Here is an 18,604-nt window from a genome sequence, read left to right as displayed (position 1 = left end):
GATCATGAAGTACATAATTAAGTACATGATTTTCTAAGTTGGATAGAACACTTCCTTTTAGTCAATCAAATTGCAGTATTTATGGCAAATATGATCTAAATACACGTAGATAGAATGGGAATAGCCACAAAAAATATACATACAAGTAATTACTGTACAAAAAACTGAATTTTTATACTGGAGGTCATAATAAAGTATACGTAAACCATCCTTCGCCCTAATTGTCCTCGGAGGTTTAATTACTATAGCTGCCATAAAAATAATTCTGATGTATAGGGAATTAAGTACAAAAACACAGCAATGACAAAACAAATAATAACATGTGACATCTAACTTGTCAACAAGTTAGGAGAAGCCGACTTCTTGAAAGGACTCTTAAAGGATTGCATAAAGTTCTTAGTCTTCGATTTTTCGTTTTTCCCGATCTCTTTGCCCCTTTCTGCAAAATTGATAGGGTTTGGGGGTGTGACTGGTTCATCAGTAGATTGCTGGATTCTGTCGTCCACTTCTATCTGAACGGGTCTTGATGGACGACCTTCACTGGCTTGAATCGGTCTTACTTCCTGAGGAGTAGCAGTGGATGGACTAGCAATGCTGCTTTCTTGGATTGAACGAGGTCGGCCTACCGTTTCATCGATGGGTGTAACAGTTGGTGTATTGTCGGTTGGTCGGTAGACTTCACGAAACTTTATTTCGCCCTCGGATTCGGTTTTTATATACAGTACTTGTGTATATACATCGCCACCTATTCCAGCTTGACTGTACTGTGGGGGGTTGGCATTGGCACTTTGCTGGTCGTCCCTCATAGGAGGTGGATCATCTGCGATTTTCCAAAGTGGTGCGATATAAATTCCAGTGGTTGTTTTACAGATTATGCGTTCGCATTCGAGTCGATACAGGGTCGGGTTTACATTGCTTGCAGTTGTTTCTCCAACTTGCCTAGCGATGGTCAGAGCTGATAGGGGATCCTTGGAGCGCTGTAAAACACCCCAAATTCTGTCTTCAATTGCTGGGGAAGGAACGATGGGACCAGCTGGATCAAGGGTAGGCAAACCAAGTTGCACATACTTTGGGGATTTGATTAAATCACCGTTGAGATTGGAATGAGATTTGGAGTCGAGATTCGAAATTATTATATTCCATGTTTGATCATTGGATTTTTGAAGAACTAGACCATTGGGGAATACAACTCTATCGAAGTCCGTCTTCGATATATCTATCTCCTTGATGTGATCACTCACTTCCAGATCTGAATCAAGATTTGGAATTATGCTCCATGTGTGATCATTCGATTTTTGGATAACTATACCAATGGGGAATACAACTCTATCGAAGTCCGTCTTCGATACATCTAACTCTTTGATGCGTTCACTCATTTCCAGATTTGTCGTTGCCATTTCTCAATATTCAGTCACAGTGATTTTTGGGAGGTTTGTTCTCAAGCCTGTGAATTTAGAAAGCAAGGTAGGCATAAACCATAGATACAGGATGGGCATACCTACTAAGGCTACTTACAGTATAAGTACTCAGGTCCTAGATCCTAGAGTACGTACTCATTCTCTAGCTCATCGACTCTTGAAAGTACCTGGGAGTTCCCCCAAGAAGGGAAACCCCCTAAAACACATTTATTATTGTGATGGCAACTTGGCAAGTGCAGTGACCTTTTCCTCCGCTGTGATTGACCATCTAGCTAAAGAGAGCTAGCTGGACCACTCCTGCACTACCCTGGAGATTGTGGGAATTCGAAAGCCAAGGAAAGACAAATACGAGCTTCAAAGAAAACGCGTTTTGCTCCGAGTACAAGAATCCCCTCCATTGTGGGAACTGGCTCAGAACATGAGATCGAGAGGAGCAATGAACAGACTCCGAGGGGGTGCTACAAGGATTGGATGTGGAAGGGGGCGTGGTCGATCCCCTACACCACCCACCTCCGCAGGCTATTCGTTTCAGCACCATGCAGAATAGCTTTAACTTTCCAGCACGTACCTGTGCCATCAGTTAGTTCCATTTGATCAGTGAGTTTGAGTACGTTATTCTGAAAAAAGCATGAGGGGCCTGCTAGATAATCCTTGGTGATTTTCCCGAAATGAAGAATATGTTCATAACCCTTTGAAACGCTTGTAATGTGTTTGGGGGTTGTGCAAATAATTATTTGTAATAATTTATCGTTTGTTATACAATAATTATCATTAGATGTGTACTAACAAGCTACATTATACTGTACTGGTACAGAGGAGGTCGGACATCACTTGAACTTTCACTAATTATGACCTTTTAATGACATTTCAGGCCAAATTGCTTTTCGTTTTTGCTGACTTAGCAGTAGCGTCTACTGTACTTCTGCTAGTCTCTATTTTAGCCGCCCTCTAAAAATTGGGCAGTCCTAATCAGGAGTCTATGTTATAGAGGGCGACTGATTCATGAGACAATATTTCTGCACGGTTTTTGTCGTTGAATCTGTTGAGAGCTAGTTGTGTTTGGTGTCTATGATGGTTACTGGACCTAACCCTATCAGCACATAATACCCATACTAGCTAGATCCGCCTAGATCCAGTCATGTTCTACTGCTGAGTCAGCAAAAACGAAAAGCAATTTGGCCTGGAATGTCATTATAATTAGTGAAAGTTCAAGTGATGTCCGACCTCCTCTGGTACTGGTAGCTGTCGATTTTCTGATTAGAATAATTGTTTAGTATTTTCTCCCCTCAATATGACACGTGTACCTTTCCCTCCAGTTCAAAGATCCTTCAACCACGTCGGAGTGTCTGTTTTCTCTGCTCAATGGAGACGACATGTTTGCCACGTACAACGAGATGTCTCAAGCCTCCATGGCTGCCTGGGTGTTCTCCAAAATCTACCTCTACACATTCATCTCTCTATTCATCTATGTTGTACTGTCCGTCTTCATCTCTCTCATATTAGACACTTATGAGACATTTCACGTGAGTTCAAGTGTGTGTGGGTGTGTGCATGTGCGTGTGTGTGTGTGCATGTGCGTGCATGTGTGTGTGTGTGTGTGTGTGTGTGTGTGTGTGTGTGTAGAGAATAGTTGTTAACTTACTTACCCAAAAATGTTTACGTACTCACCATTTCAGAAGAGGTACGACACAAGTGCCTCGATTAGGCTTGGTCACATGCATAATTCAACAGTAAAGTCATTATTGCATGTGACCAAATACTAGCCTAATCGAGGTACACTTGTTGTATCCAATATCTACTGCAAATGATTTGTCAAGTTTTAGTGAAGTTAATGTATGTATATTGCCTCTTGCTGTTATACTCAGTCTGCTTGTCTATAGGGAGTGTCAGTCAGTTGCCTCTTGCTGTTATACTCAGTCTGCTTGTCTATAGGGAGTGTCAGTCAGTTGCCTCTTGCTGTTATACTCAGTCTGCTTGTCTATAGGGAGTGTCAGTCAGTTGCCTCTTGCTGTTATACTCAGTCTGCTTGTCTATAGGGAGTGTCAGTCAGTGGCAGTGTAGTACATGTATTGGTTAGCCTACTACTTTACTCCGACCTACAATGTTGCATTCATAGATACAGGTTTTTGTTTTCACTTTATGGTTATGATTCGTAGCTGGTGTTGACCACCACTCTATATATAAAAATTAACCACCTCTTAGGTATCAGGTACCGTTTGTGTCAAAATCCAAAAACAGTCGATTTTATGAAATGGAGTTGACGTTATAACAGAGTCGATGTTATGAAGGTAAAAAGGACCCAATGTTATGAGGGGTGCGTTTGTGTCAAAATTATTAAATTTTCATGGCACACAGTCTACCTTATTACTTTAAAACAGTCGATCTTTTATATAAACAGCAGTCAATATTAGCAGTCAGAGTCAATGTTATAAAAATTAAGAGTCAATGTTATGAAATGGAACCGATGTTATGAAAGAGTCAATGTTTACCATGATCATTACCATTCTGTGTTTTGTAGTAAGTCGACCTTTACTCAATTTAACAATAAACTGGAGAGTGTGGGGCTAAGGAGGGGTAGAACCAATTGACCTTAATTCACTCATTGGTTTTCTCCAGCCTGCTTTGCAGCACCCCTCGATCGGCTCCGGCTCCCTAACACTTTCCAGTTTACTGAAATTAAATCGTATTAGTAAAGGTCGACTTACTACAAAACACAGAATAGGCCTATATACTCTAATGTTACGGTAAACATCAACTTATTTATAACATCGACTCTTTCATAACATCGGCTCCTTTTTATACAGCATTAATTTTTGGATTTTAACACAAACACGGCACCCCATACTTAGGCCTAAATTACTGTTGAATAGCCATGTTTGATTATCATAATTAGACTAAATCACCTGACTAAAATCGACATCCGCGTGTCAAAAGAAATGTTTTAGACACACATTTCTTAGGTCAAAGTTCATATAATGTGGGTGTTTAAGACACGCGGATGTCGTACCTAGCTCCTCTGAGTTGCTACAGTATGATGTTCATGTACTGCAACAGTATACAGTAGACTCTCGCTATTCCGGCTCCCTGAAATACGGCCACCTCGATATACCGGCCATTTGGCTTGGCACGGAATGCTAGCTATAATTATGTTTACTGCACAAAACTCACCCTGAAGTACGGCCACTCGCTATTCCGTTTACCGGCCAGTGCTGGCTGTCCCAAACAAGGTTTTCAATGTAATTTTATACGTGCATTAAGGCCGGATATGACGTTTTGGGTGTGGTTTAGCAAATAAAATTGAATAACACTTAAATAGAAAACAAAATGATCATTATCCTACATTATCCTCGAGACAAGAACCGCAAAAGTAGTCATTAAGATTCGAGGTAAGGTCGTTTTTAAGCCGCGGCTATTTCCTGAGCTGCAGCCACCTCGCTATTCCGGCCAAGCTGCATGGTCCCAAGGGTGACCGGATTAACGAGAGTCTACTGTAGTCACGGTCACTGGGCAATTTTAGAAAAATCGTGACAAGGCTACTATTATATAATTATAACAACTGCATTTCTTTTTGTTCAATTAGAATATACCCAGTGCACAACGGTTACACGATGATTATGATTATACTTTGTCTCAATGTATATACCTTTCTTCTCCCTGCAGTACCTAATGTCGGGTGTGCGGAGGCCACCTTGCTGTTAGACACTTCTAGAACTTGTCTCTCATAACTCATTGTGTGTACGTGTTGACTAATATCAACGTTACATCATGTACGTTTCATAATTATTATAGTTGTAGTTGTTTTACATAGAGTTGACTGAAAAAGTCATTCTGATTATTAAACTCAACCCATTGTATAGTGTAGTCTACTGTAGTTCACAGATTCATTCAGACAGATCACGAGAACAATCAATAATAATAAATAATAAATCAATATAAGATTGGTGATACATACGCAGTGAAACGATAAAATAATAACCATATGCATGACATTGTACATGTGATTCTAATTAAGGGACATGTGCACGTACTGTACTAAATACCTTTCTACAAAGAACAGTGCTTCGTACAATTATACTAATTATAGAATAACCACAACAAAAATCAAAAATACGAGCCATAACCCATGCTTCCTCGAGAAAAAGAATTACATGTATACATGCTCATAATCAGTAGACATCACGCTAGGATACGAAGTGAATCAGTAAATTATTGATCAATGTTGAATAAAATAATGGAGGTGATAAAATTAATAATAAATCACAATACAAAGTAATTAAGAAGTTCGCGTACGGTACCTGTTTATTGGGAGGTATGGGGGGGATCCTCATCCTTTGGCTTGCCAGGAAACCTGATAGCCATCTTTGCCTTTGAGCCACGAGGCCCTCCTGCAGAGGAGGGGGTAGCTTCACTGGGGGGCATATCAGAGGAGGGGGTAGCTTCACTGGGGGGAATATTAGAGGAGGAGGTGGCTTCACTAAGGGGCATATTGCTACTCCTCGGCTCAATAGTTAAACTGGACAGGCTCACTGGTTCAATGCTTCCACCAGAGTTAGAGTCCAGGGTGACAGCACTGGGGGATCTGGACGACGGGGGACTTTCAATGGTTTCAGTTTCACTGTTATTCATTGTGTTTATTGACACTTGGTTTTCAATGTTCTTAGCCTTCGATTTCTCGTCTTTTTGCATCTCTTTGCCCCTTCCCGCAAAATTTATAGGGTTTGGGGGTGTGACTGGGTCGGTAGCTTGCTGGAATCTGTCGTCCACTTCTATCTGAACGGGTCTTGATGGACGACCTTCGCTGGCTTGCTGAGGAGTAGCAGTGGATGGATTGGCAATGCTGCTTTCTTGGATCGAATGAGGTGTAACTGGTTGAGGTCCGCCCACTGATTCATTGACAGGTACAGGTACAAAGGTTGGTGTATTGTTGGTAGGTCGATTGACGGCATGAAACGTAACTCCGTCCTCAAAATCGGTTCGTCTATAAAGTTTTTCATCACCTATTCCAGCTTGGCTACCTTGTGGGGGAACGGTGTAACTGTTGGCACTTTGCTGATCGTCCCTGGCCCTCGACCTCGTAGTAGGTAGATCATCTGATGGAATAACAGTGCCTGCAATTTTCCAAAATGGTTTAGATCCTGAGGGCATTGTTTTAACGATTTTTCCTTCCTTTTCGAGTCGATAAAGAGTTGGGTTTACTTCTTTTGCAGTTATTTTTCCAACTTTCTTAGCAATGGCTAGAGATGGTTGGGGGTCCTTGCAGCCCTGTAAGAATCCCAAAATGCTTTCCTGAAGTGTTGCCGTTGGTTGAAAGCTTGCCATTATGATTCGATTGGTGGATGCCTCAGATGCCTGGGCCTGGGGCTGGTTGATCGTTGATCTCTGCTGCGCTGTGCTGTCTAGTCTGGGTTGATTTTGTTGACTCATCAATAAACAGCGTAGCTTTATCCTTATACGGAAAGTAGACTACCTGGGAATTTCCCAAGAAACAGATGGGAAACCCCCTAAAGCACATTTTCTTAACGTTATTTTACTTAATTAATGGCTAAATCTTCCTACAATGGCTGGTGACCTTTCCTCTGCTGTGGTTGACTATCTAAAGAGAGCTGGCCGCTCCTGCACTACCCTGGAGATAGCCAAAGCTGTGGGAAAGCCAAGGAAAGAACTCAACCGGACAATTTACGAGCTTCAAAGAAAAGGCGTTTTGATCCGAGTCCAAGAATCCCCTCCATTGTGGGAACTGGCTCAGAACATGAGAGGAGCAATGAACAGACTCCGAGGGGGTGCTACAAGGATTGGGCGTGGAAGGGGGCGTGGTCGATCTCCTACACCACCCACCTCTGCAGGCTATTCGTTTCAGCACCAGAAGAGCTTCAACTTTCCAGCACCTGTGTCATCAGTTCCGTTTGGGGCAGTGCACTCGTCTGCATTCACAAATACAGGTACATCATCCCCATTGAGGACTGATTCCAAAAATTGATTTTACACGTATGTCAATCACGGTATGTGTATAATTATAATTTTTTGAAGTGTGTAATTCCTTCTAATTTACTCTCTCTCTTCATCTCCGTAGGTAACAAGCAAACTTCTCCTGATAAGCCTGACCTAAAAGCAAAACTGCTAACAGAGTTATCCAGACACAGCCAGCCACGGACTGCCCTGGAGCTGGCCCATGCTCTGGGTTTTCCTTCCCGAAGGCACGTTAACCCGACACTCTACGACTTGAAAAGCAAAGGTTTGCTGTCTTCCGACGAACGCAATGGAGCTCCAAAATGGTGTCTCACAGATTCAACCCCTGCAGCTGCATCACCTAGTATTGAGGTACCTAGATCAACTGCTGTGCAAACTGCAAATGCCTCCCTCCAACAAGACGTCTCACATCGAGCGCAACTGGTTGTAAATCGAGAACACACAGTCAGCAGTCAAATAGAGCCCCAGGCACCTAATCAACAGCAGATTGCTACTGGCACATTAGACTATCTCAGCAAAGCTAACTCTGCATGTACCACATTGGAGCTCTCAAAGGTTGTCAAAGTGCGAAGAGGAGATATTGAGCCGGTATTGAACCAACTCATGCAGGACGATTTGATTGAGCAAACGCAGAAAATGCCTCCCAGCTGGAGAATAACACCCTCGGGCCTTGCAGCTACCACGGCCGATATAGATGATGTAGAGGAGAGAGATAGTGTCCACAGCAACTTTGAGGACGATTTATACATGGAAGAAGACTCATCGTGCAACAGTTTGAACATTGATTTATCTCACATACCTGAGGAGAACATTGAAGATCGATTAATTGCTATTTTACAGAGTGACCCTGAGACAGAGAGAACTGATCTAGAGTTTGCCAAGCTAGCTGGGAGCTCGTACACTCGAGGGCAAATGAGGCCTGTTCTGGAGGGACTGGCTGTACGGGGTCTGGTGACCAAGTTACCGGGGTTCCCCACCAAATGGAGAAGGAGGGAGTCTCCTACCATCTTGAAACAAGACGTGGAGAGGATGGATCACTCAGAGTCTCACTTACAGCAGGTACAGTATTAATATTGAATTTTTGTGTGGGGAGAATATTTTGTGGCTGAGAAAGTTGTGAAAAATCCCCAAATTGTGACTAATCAGTTCGTAGCAACCATACAATACCCTGAAATCTGATAGCTGTACATTGTAGCTGATTCTGCAACTATTGTGTGGTTGTGCATTCGTATGTGCTCACTCATTATCCCCTCTTTATAGATTCCTACAGCCGTTACTATGGTCACACCCACCCCACTCGTTGCTATGGACACACCCACCCTGCCCATTGCCAGCGCGGCTGTCACCTCGATGATAACAGACATGAACAGAAACCCAATGAGCGCACTCAGCGAATACTGCCAAGCCAACAAAATAGACTTGAACTTTATAGAAGTGAGAGAATGTGGTCCACCTCATCGAAAGAAATTCGTGATGGCTGCAATTTTTGGTGGAAAAAGTTACGAAGCTGAAGCTACTACTAAGAAAGAAGCCAAACGAATGGCTGCCGATCGAGCCCTGCAAGACCTGAACTTGCACCAAGTGTACACACAGATTCCTGCACAGTCAGCAAGTGGTACAGTACAAGTTGCCAACATGCCGAGCACATTTTCTGACAAGATCGCTCAACTCAGCCATCACTTTCACACTCAAGTACAGGGCAGCGTGGATATACCACAGCCTGGGCGGAAAGTCATAGCAGCTTTTGTAATGGAGGACACTGCTACAGAGAAGCTTACCGTCGTGTCAGTGGGCAGTGGTACCAGGTGTATCACGGGTGAGCAGATGAGTCTCGAAGGAATGGTCGTCAACGATTCTCACGCTGAAGTAATAGCAAGACGTTCTCTAATGAGGTATTTCTACAAGCAGCTCTCTGCTTATTACCAAGACTCACCAGATACCATTTTCACAAATCAAATAGACTCAAATTTGGCATGTATTCAAGACAACGTCAAATTTCACCTCTACATAAGCACAGCACCGTGTGGAGATGGAGCACAGTTTTCTCGTGGCGATGATTTGAACCGCAACCCCCCTAACCACGACACACACCTCCCCACAATGACCTCTAAACTTCAAGGAGTCTTACGAACGAAAATGGAGGGGGGAGAAGGAACTATTCCGATTCCGGACGACACAAGACCTCAGACTTGGGATGGGATCCAACAAGGCGGACGTTTGCGTACCATGTCCTGCAGTGATAAAGTAGCTCGATGGAACGTGCTTGGATTGCAAGGAGCACTACTGAGCCACTTCATGAACCCTGTCTATATGTCCTCTCTGACACTGGGTAGCTTGCATCATCACGGCCATTTGTCTCGAGCTGTGTGCTGTCGTTTCAACGATCTCTCCACTTCTCTGCCACAGAGTTACCAAGTGAATCATCCAGCATTGGGCCGCGTTCAAGGCGGTGATGATATGAGAAGACACACGGAGAAAACGTCGACTTTTAGTCTCAACTGGGCCTTGGGTGATGAACAAGGGGAACTAAACGACGGGGGAACTGGGAGACCAACTCCTCCCCCTGGAGTGCCGAAATCTTTCCTGACAACAATGACCTCTCGAGTCTCAAAAGCTCAAATTTTCGGGCAATTTCTTAAATTGGCAGAACTGGCACAACAAAGAGAGAATTTTGAGGCGAAGACGTATAAAGAGTGTAAAGAAATGGCAGTGGAGTTTCAGGAGGCTAAGAAAGAGCTTTACAAACATTGTGAGGGGCGGGGCTACGGAATGTGGATGAGGAAACCTCTGGAACAGGAACAGTTTGACAGCCGAGTGTTGGAACTCATTAACACAGCTCGTACTAGTTAGTCATGTAGTACTGCATGGTTTGTATTACATGAACATCTTTGTGTTTTGTTGGCTTTTGTACTCATTTTGATATTTCTACATAATTATTATAATTATGTAATCACCGAAGTTGAAAGCTGAGTATATTAATATCAACGAATAAATTGGGAAACACAAGTATCAATAATACAAAATACAAAATAGCAGCAACAAATTTAAATGTGCGAGTACAACAATTAATTAACTCTTATCCAGTTCTCCTCACTAGGTAAGGCTAGCTAGACCATTCAATAGAGCCAGCTGGGTAGTCCGTACATCTGTACGACCACTGCAACCACGGCAATGGATAGGAACAGCATGATCATCCTCCATGGACCACGGCTAGATCGCTCGGTCTTGGACAATGCCCATTTGATCCGGTTGAACTTGGAGGAGGTGAATGGAGGGTAACGCATACTGTGTGTGTGTGTGTGTGTGTGGGTGGGGGGAGGGTTGATATTGAACAAGCCTTTCAGATCAATGCACACAGCATTGTAGCTAGTGTGCGCAGTGTAAGTATGAGCAATATTAAGTGGCAATGCAAAATGGCTATATAGCTAGCTATACATGTATACCACAAGCATATAGGCAACCTATAAAATTCGAAGATTCAAGTTCACAGTTAAGCAGTTTTCCAGGAAAGTGCTGCTAGATGTACATGCATGTACGCTATAAATAATTATGGTACATATGTATATTACAATTCCCTACTTGTTCAAGAACTCCAGCCCAGTTCCAGTTGAGAGCACCCCCTTGGAATGGGAGAAGGCATCAAACGAGTGCTTCCCTCGATAAGCTCCCACCCCACTGTTACCAACGCCACCAAACGGGAGGGCAGTTGCTACAGCAAAAAAAAACAGGTTATTAAATAAACCAACTCAGTCTTACTAGTTACAAATGTACATAGCTTGATGTGTGGGATTGTGTATAACATGCTTTGTAAATGGAACACTCTTCACTTCTACACAAGAGCTGCCTACAGTACATGTGTACACACGAAATTTAGAGGGATGCATACAGTAACAGTGTACATGATTTACAGTTAGTAACATGGTGGTAATAAGTACAGAACAGCCTAGCTGTGTACGGGTAAACAGTGATTACACACACACCCACACATACACTCCTTACCTCCAGCGTGCAACAGTGTATCATTGTGAGTGACTCCTCCGGCACTGGTCAGTTTGCTAACCCTCTCAAAGGTGGCCCGGCTCTCGGTGAAGACGTACATGGCCAGAGGCTTCTCTCCTTTATTGACAAAGTCAATGGCATCATCCAAAGAGTCTACAGTCAGTATGGGCAGCAATGGACCAAAGATCTCCTCCTGTAGATAAATTATTATTTTGTAAGAACTGCCTCCGCTAGTGGAATTAAAATTATTGAGGGGCAATAACGATGTTCCTTCTAAAGGACAAAAGTGTGTAAATAACACAGTGAACTGAAAATGTTGCGACTACATTATCATATGACATTGTATGTTTGTACTCCTGCTTGAATTAGTAGGATCGTTATTAAGCCACACCCACCTGCATGAGTTTGTCCTCCGGAGTGACGTCAGTAACAAGTGTGGGTTGGATGTATCGAGTCTGGGGGTCACTGGTACCCCCGTACGCCACTGTGCCCTTTGACCCCTCCAGCAATCCCACCAATCGCCTGTACAAAAGATAGAAGAAAGTAACTACGTACAAAGAAAGTGAACAAAATACTGGACAAGCAACATCTTAATACAAGTCTGTGTAATTAAGCTACTGTTACAAAAATGTGTACCAACGAAAATTACCCGCTACCGTATTACTAGAATGTTTTGTGAGCATCAAACATTTGAGAACTTTGTGATGGTCAATCAATTCGCAATAATAAAATCCGCAAAACCTAAATTATTACTAGTAAATACACACAATCCTTGCCAGAACCCAATAGTTAGATCGCAAAGGGTCAAATGTTCTGCTGATTTGGCTCATTCGCAAAGGTTTTTCACCAGCAAAATTAACAAATACGATATACGGTATTCATAAATATAATTATGAGATACGCCACAAAATGATATGGTTAACATGCATAATTTATGTGTCACAGTGCAATTCAAGTTAACAACCAGGGTTTCATCTAGTGGGGGGGGGGCTGGGGTGAACCTTTCACCCCCCCGCCCAAAAATGCTCATCTTCCCCCCAAAACGTTTGTATAATAATCACATTAGTACTGTCTATGATGTGGAATATGTAACTAGATCTACTGTGATGCACTAGCATGTAATAGGGGGTGTGGTCAACACATGTGGGAGTGGCCAAATATTTTGCGGCGTGCGTAAACATTCCCCCCCAAACTTTTAATCCTAGATGAAACCCTGACAACAGTTATAAAAGTACATGCTTCGAGTCTTCATAGTTAGATACCTTATTAGATTATTGTGTTTACATTAGTAGCTGTGAAATTATAATTCCCTGTGCACTCATACTTATGCTGTTGGGTAAGTATGACACTTACTGGAAGTGCCTGGACTGGATGATCCTGCCATAGTCGGGAGATTCTTTGGGGTCCTGGGGGCGGGGTGGGGGCAGAGGGAAACAGAATAGTTCGTAAACAGAGAGTATGTGTACGAATTCATGTACACATTATATCAAGCACTGTATACTCTTATCAGAGTACTGTAAGATATCTTTGCTGCTGACTTCATAAGAATATCTTTTGGGCCTAAATTCCGTTACATTCAGACATTGTAAAATGAAAACTCACCTCTCCATAAAACTCTGTGACGGTTTTCTTACAAGCCTCTACCAGTTTGTCTCTCTGCTCCTTCAAACACAGCACGTAGTCGGGGGCGATACAAGTCTGCCCTGAGTTCATGCACTTGCCCCACATAATCCTGCGACCAGCCACTTCCATGTTGGCATCTTTGGCTACTATCACAGGACTGCAAGGGGGAAAGGTATACTTTGAATGAGAACAACATCACTACTCGATAAGCGGGTGTAGTGGATACTCCAACACAGGCTTCTACACAAAAGGAGCATATTAAATGGTGTGGGGACGAGGCTAGTGGATATGTATGTACCGTACCCTCGCGAAAATAAGCCCATCTTGAATAAACGCCCATCCCCTCTTTTGCTTCAAAGTTCTTGCACGAGGGTATTTTCACTCGATTATAAGCCCACCCAGAATAAGAAGTTGAGCATGCGCAGTAGCTGAATGCCACATGTTTACTATTAATTTTAGTGAAGAAAGGAAGTTTTAGGTAGTAGCTAGTAAGACTATACTCCTTGCTGGACCAAGATCAGACATTATAACTTTCTCTGTATGGATCAGTTTGCCCCTGAAGATGTATATGCAGGGAACAAGTAGTCCTATATGCTGAGAAAGGAAACACAAAGTCTAAGAAAGTTATCACACAGGCAAATTTTGCAGGTTACCTTGCTTTGGTTTTCTGAAACAAAGTACCTGATAGCTGCTCTGTAGGAGTATGACCTACCATCCTTCGAGAAGTTTCTGCTACATCTAACATCAACAAGCAACGAATAGAGTCAGACTCAGAGTCCACTTCTTCATGTTCATTCTCTTGTCATGCTTTAATCATACTCATGCATTAGTTTATAACATTGTTGTTGTTAATAAAATGTTCATACTAAAATGAAAACAACATAAAGAATTGTCATAGAGCAAAGTGTAAACCTCGATTTGAGGCCGCGGGTGGGCGTATATTCAAATGAAAACTCGCCGTTCGCGATTAAACGCCCAGTCCCCTAATAAGCCTAGACTTCTTGCAGAAAAGGGTGGGCGTATTTTCGCGAGGGTACGGTATGCACATGTAGTGCTATATACAACTTCTGCACAACAGTCTGGAATTTGGGTATTTCCTTAATACTAATAATGCAATATAATACAAATCCCCAAAGAGTAGATTGCAGAATTTGGTTTCCATAATACTGTAACGTAATTCTCCAATGGAATGGTAATAAGACTTGCTATCACAATATACACCATCAGTACACTACATACGAGCCCTCCCCCCCCCCACACTGCACCTCTTTCCGCCCAGCTCCAGGAGGATGGGAGTGAGAGTGGCAGCTGCCTCCCTCATCACTATCTTCCCAACAACAGGACTGCCAGTGAACATGATGAAATCAAACCTCTCCTTGAGCAGTGCCTCTGATTGCTCCAGTGCTCCCGTTACCATGGCAAAGCATTCCTGGGGTGGATGGAGACAGAATAATTATTGTATAAGGAAGTATTAATCTTCGCTTTTTTGTGACCTTAGACGAATTACAATGAACCATAGCGCAACAAAGAGTACTGGCACACTTGTAGTAAGGGTTGCTTAGCAAATGTTTAACCTCCCGCCATGATCATTACACCGTCCTGAAAACAAGAGATTCACCTGATCCAGGTACTTTGGAATCAGCTCTGCCATCAAGTTGGAGAAGGCCACAGCGAATTCAGACGGCTTGATGACACAACAGTTACCTATATACAGTAATAAAAATATTACGAGCAGCACCTCCCCCATCACTAGCCACACCCACCTGAGGCAATAATACCGGCAAGACTGCACAACATGATCTGCAAGGGGTAGTTCCAGGGTACCATGTTGAGTATCACTCCATAGGGCTCAGACTGAATATAGACGGAGTTGAACTTGTTGAGTAGGTCTCGAGGTCTGTGATTGGGAGCCATCCAGTCGGCCAGGTTGTTGAGGATGTCCACCACATCTCCCATCACCTGGGCGAACTCCATCATGAACGCCTCGGACTTGCACTGTGTGTGTGTGTGTGTGTGTGTGTGTGTGTGTGTGGGGGGGGGGGGTGAGTTAGAATTGGTAGATAGCTAAAATTGCATACATACATGTACATGTAGATATCTTTGACTAATAACTTTAATTGTTACGATTATAAAATTATTTACAAAATCAGGCCTTTTGGTGTGCACACTGTTTTATGCAGGTGATCCGCTTTCTATAAAAACAATAGGATTGAACACAGCGTCATGCATCATTGAAAAAGCATTTCTTTTGTCATATTAAAGAGAAAGACAACACATATGCCATATGACACTACATCGTCAAGCAAACCTTTTAATATATGAGGGCTACTGTACATACAGACAAAATAGCAACGTTGGATCACTTAGCCATTTGTACCTTTCCCACACACCAAATAATTGAGCCATCCATCATCACGATTCCAACTTGCTGCAATCAATCAATTGCTCACCTTGTTTAGGTCGAGCTTGAGTGCTTCCAGGATCTTCACCTGGTTCTCCTCCAACAATCTCTTGAGGTTACGCAACTGTCTCATACGGTACTCGTAGTCGAGGGTAACGTGGGAACGAAACCCATCTCGCAGCCGAGCCACAGTCTGTAGAGGGAGGTTGGTTAAGATAGTATACAACAGAGTTATTATATAGTGACACTCAAACTCAGTACTAAGTATTAAAAGTAAACTGAGCTGTGCATGCTGTGCTCAACTAGTGACACTACTTTCACACTTACCGCAGGGATTTGGCTCACATCTGTGGCCTCCAGGACAGGTTCATCAGCCATGATTAAAACAGAGACACTGTATATAGATCTAATACTGTACTAGTCGAGCGCCGCCGCCCTCCTTAAAGGAGGTCGGCTATGGCGCGGCGCAATATTAGTGCCAAAATTAGAGTATATACGTATTTGTATCTAGGGGTACTCTTTTTGTAAACTGGTATAGAAAATAAACATTCAGGGGTACACTTTTTAGACCTACTCTTCCATATTATAATGACCTGAAGAGTACCCTCAAATATATTTTCCATACTGAACTAAAAAGAGTACCCTCAAATAAAAAGAGTACACCCTCAAATAAAAAGAGTATCCTCAAATAAAAAGAGTATCCTCAAATAAAAAGAGTACCCCCAAATAATTTCTAAGGTTAAAGTTCACGTACTTTAACCTCTATGTGTATTTCTATTTAGAGCGCATCCTTAGACTTTGAGTACGTTTTGTCCATGTAATAAAAGCACCATAATTATAATTTTTTTATCTAGTCTCATAAAAATTAATAATAAACATTAAGTTGGTAGTCCCTTAGAACACTAATCATAAGGGATCTGATGAAGGCCTTCCCACTTCTTCAGAAGCTAAGGTAGGTGTACAAAATCTGCTCGCAACTGTATGGTCTCGCCACCAGCATGTCCTCTAAAGATAGCGTGTGCTACATAGCCCAGGGCTTCTGCCTCTGTTTGACTCAACGAGCCATAACAATATCAGTCAACAGTTCTCTATAAATCAGCTTCCAGCGTAGTTACACCAGACTTCCAAGGGACTGTTCAATAACCATAAAGATTAATATCAGCAGCTTCCAGCGTAGTTACACCAGACTTCCAAGGGACTGTTCAATGATTAATATTGCTCACAATTTTAAGGGGCGCTCTAAATAGAAATACAAGCCACACCTCTAAGTAGAGGTTAAAGTGCGTGTACTTTAACCTTAGAAATTATTTGGGGGTACTCTTTTTATTTGGGGGTACTCTTTTTATTTGAGGGTATACTCTTTTTATTTGAGGGTACTCTTTTTAGTTCAGTACTCTTCAGGTCATTATAATATGGAAGAGTAGGTACCCTCAAAAGAATTATTTGTGTACCTAAACTGATAAGAGTACCCCCAAGTGATAGTAGCTACACTAAAAAGTGTACCCCTGAATGTTTATTTTCTATACCAGTTTACAAAAAGAGTACCCCCTAGATATAAATACGTATATACTCTAATTTTGGCACTAATATTGTGCCATAGGAATCAAGCCTATCCACAGTTTTGTTCTGGCCTGTTACGCAATAGTGTCATGAATATCATTCATTCTATGTGGGTGCTAACCAATAGCGATGAATATCATTTATTAAAGTAGGTGTTGGCCTCGCCTCTCAGTCAATCCAACGTGTGCAAAATTCACACGTGGTACAGTTGAGTGGGTGTGACCCCTTGAGATACTGCAATCTGATTGGAGCTGGTGGAATTGTTGGAAATCCAACAGAACAAAACTGTGGATAGGCTTGATTCCCGACCTCCTTCCGGGCAACGGTAGAGGGCGGCGGCGCCCGACTAATACTGTACTGCACTTGCCCAGTAACTTTCAGCTTCACGTACGTGGGTGGGGCTACACGTGACAGCAAATCGCGGCCTGAAATCGAGGCTTATTCGTTTATCATCAAAGAGAATGCATGAGAATGTTACAGGTGGTTATAAAATAGATGAAGTGGTATGGATCCTCCATGGAATGGCCAACAGAATATCATGAACAAACATTAGGTCTTAGGAGTTGTTTTCTCTTTGCGTACTGAGCTACTGCCACTAGGCGCTACTGTTCTTTTCTGAGAGCTTGAACCTCTGCTAGAGTTTTTACTAGAGGATCTCTTGTGGTCTTGATTGCTTGAAGATGGTTCTTTAGGTGCAGAGGGCTTTTTGGATGACTTGGAGGGGTGAGATTTTGAAGAGGGAGGCTTTGAGTGGTCTCTCGATGGTTTAAGAGGCTCAGAGCTTAGTACAGTGGAATGGGGTGACCTGCAGAGGAGTAGTATGAGAACATTCTCATATTATGATGCACATCAATTTTGTTTCCAAAACGATATTGGTCCTTCAATCAGACATGGCATAACATTTTTACGATACACACGATTCAAAGTGTGTAATTAATACGAAAGGTCTTACTTTAGTGACTTGAGCACCTGGAGAATAGCGACTGGGGCAATGTTCATTTTGAGCAACTCCAAAAGCTGTGGGCCGTGAACAAAATGTCAGTCTATTTTATATTGACAAAATCATCTCACTCACTCACTCACCACTTTGAACAGCTCTTTATCCACAGGAACTTCACTCAGCTGCACCAGCTCAAACAGCTCCTCTGTAAATGCATAGAAAAACATCAAAATGCATTGGCGTCTATTTATATAATTATAATATAAAGTACCGTGATTGATGTAATTATAGCGCCACCATAATTTAAGCGCCACACGCCCATTTTCTCTACAGATTCTATACTATTACTAGCTGTTGAACATAAGCGCCACCATAATTTAGGCGCCAGCTTGGGCTGAACGCAATTTTTTGTGCTTTAAAGATGCGCCACTCAGAAGTGGAATTAATTTTTTCTGGCGCTGTAATTACATCAATTACGGTAAACCTTACCTTCATTTGTCTTGATTTTGAAGGAGCTAGCACTGTAACTGTACTTTTTTCCCTCTTCAGTTGGAGTACTTCTGTGGGAAGCCATTGCTCTTACAAAAAAAGGGGAAGCTGATGTGCAATTCAAGAAGATAACTTTAAAGGCAATCCCCAATTAATGAACACCTATTATAACCTTTGACCTTTTGTCCTAGCTTTAAATCTAGCTTC

At 42.4% G+C, this 18,604-nt stretch overlaps 5 protein-coding genes and 1 long non-coding RNA gene across 7 annotated transcripts; 2 read left to right on the top strand and 4 right to left on the bottom strand.

The window, feature by feature from the left end:
• Positions 1 to 55: 55 nt before the first annotated feature.
• On the bottom strand, positions 56 to 1,397 carry LOC135334333 (uncharacterized). The gene has a single exon (XM_064529483.1). It carries the CDS (start codon positions 1,395 to 1,397, stop codon positions 330 to 332), a length of 1,068 nt encoding a protein of 355 aa, XP_064385553.1. The 3' UTR covers positions 56 to 329.
• Positions 1,398 to 1,875: 478 nt separating this feature from the next.
• On the top strand, positions 1,876 to 5,072 carry LOC135334364 (uncharacterized). Of its 2 annotated transcripts, XR_010394254.1 has the most exons (3): positions 1,876 to 2,015; positions 2,735 to 2,941; positions 3,621 to 5,072. It is a non-coding gene; the product is annotated as an uncharacterized LOC135334364 (long non-coding RNA). The 2 variants fall into 2 exon arrangements; XR_010394253.1 differs by lacking the exon at positions 3,621 to 5,072 and having other exon boundaries at positions 2,735 to 3,055.
• Positions 5,073 to 5,285: 213 nt separating this feature from the next.
• On the bottom strand, positions 5,286 to 6,865 carry LOC135334332 (mucin-2-like). The gene has a single exon (XM_064529482.1). The coding sequence runs from the start codon at positions 6,840 to 6,842 to the stop codon at positions 5,718 to 5,720; it is 1,125 nt and encodes a 374-aa protein (XP_064385552.1). The 5' UTR covers positions 6,843 to 6,865; the 3' UTR covers positions 5,286 to 5,717.
• Positions 6,866 to 6,901: 36 nt separating this feature from the next.
• Positions 6,902 to 10,366, top strand: LOC135334297 (double-stranded RNA-specific adenosine deaminase-like). Its single transcript, XM_064529430.1, has 3 exons — positions 6,902 to 7,357; positions 7,489 to 8,444; positions 8,646 to 10,366. The coding sequence occupies exons 1-3, from the start codon at positions 6,976 to 6,978 to the stop codon at positions 10,233 to 10,235; spliced, it is 2,928 nt and encodes a 975-aa protein (XP_064385500.1). The 5' UTR covers positions 6,902 to 6,975; the 3' UTR covers positions 10,236 to 10,366.
• On the bottom strand, positions 10,345 to 15,802 carry LOC135334316 (aldehyde dehydrogenase family 3 member A2-like). Its single transcript, XM_064529456.1, has 11 exons — positions 15,736 to 15,802; positions 15,458 to 15,601; positions 14,771 to 15,002; positions 14,626 to 14,711; positions 14,273 to 14,436; positions 12,987 to 13,164; positions 12,738 to 12,790; positions 11,780 to 11,906; positions 11,385 to 11,577; positions 10,965 to 11,094; positions 10,345 to 10,670 (listed from the first exon to the last, which is right to left on the bottom strand). The coding sequence occupies exons 1-11, from the start codon at positions 15,784 to 15,786 to the stop codon at positions 10,502 to 10,504; spliced, it is 1,527 nt and encodes a 508-aa protein (XP_064385526.1). The 5' UTR covers positions 15,787 to 15,802; the 3' UTR covers positions 10,345 to 10,501.
• Positions 15,803 to 17,464: 1,662 nt separating this feature from the next.
• On the bottom strand, positions 17,465 to 18,565 carry LOC135334354 (mitotic-spindle organizing protein 2-like). Its single transcript, XM_064529520.1, has 4 exons — positions 18,398 to 18,565; positions 18,052 to 18,113; positions 17,921 to 17,985; positions 17,465 to 17,773 (listed from the first exon to the last, which is right to left on the bottom strand). The coding sequence occupies exons 1-4, from the start codon at positions 18,480 to 18,482 to the stop codon at positions 17,518 to 17,520; spliced, it is 468 nt and encodes a 155-aa protein (XP_064385590.1). The 5' UTR covers positions 18,483 to 18,565; the 3' UTR covers positions 17,465 to 17,517.
• Between the last annotated feature and the right edge of the window lie 39 nt (positions 18,566 to 18,604).

The sequence above is a fragment of the Halichondria panicea genome, chromosome 3, assembly GCF_963675165.1.
Source record: "Halichondria panicea chromosome 3, odHalPani1.1, whole genome shotgun sequence".
Classification (NCBI taxonomy): domain Eukaryota; kingdom Metazoa; phylum Porifera; class Demospongiae; order Suberitida; family Halichondriidae; genus Halichondria; species Halichondria panicea.
Note: the sequence above shows the minus strand (reverse complement) of the source record. Positions and strands in the feature narration are given on the sequence as shown.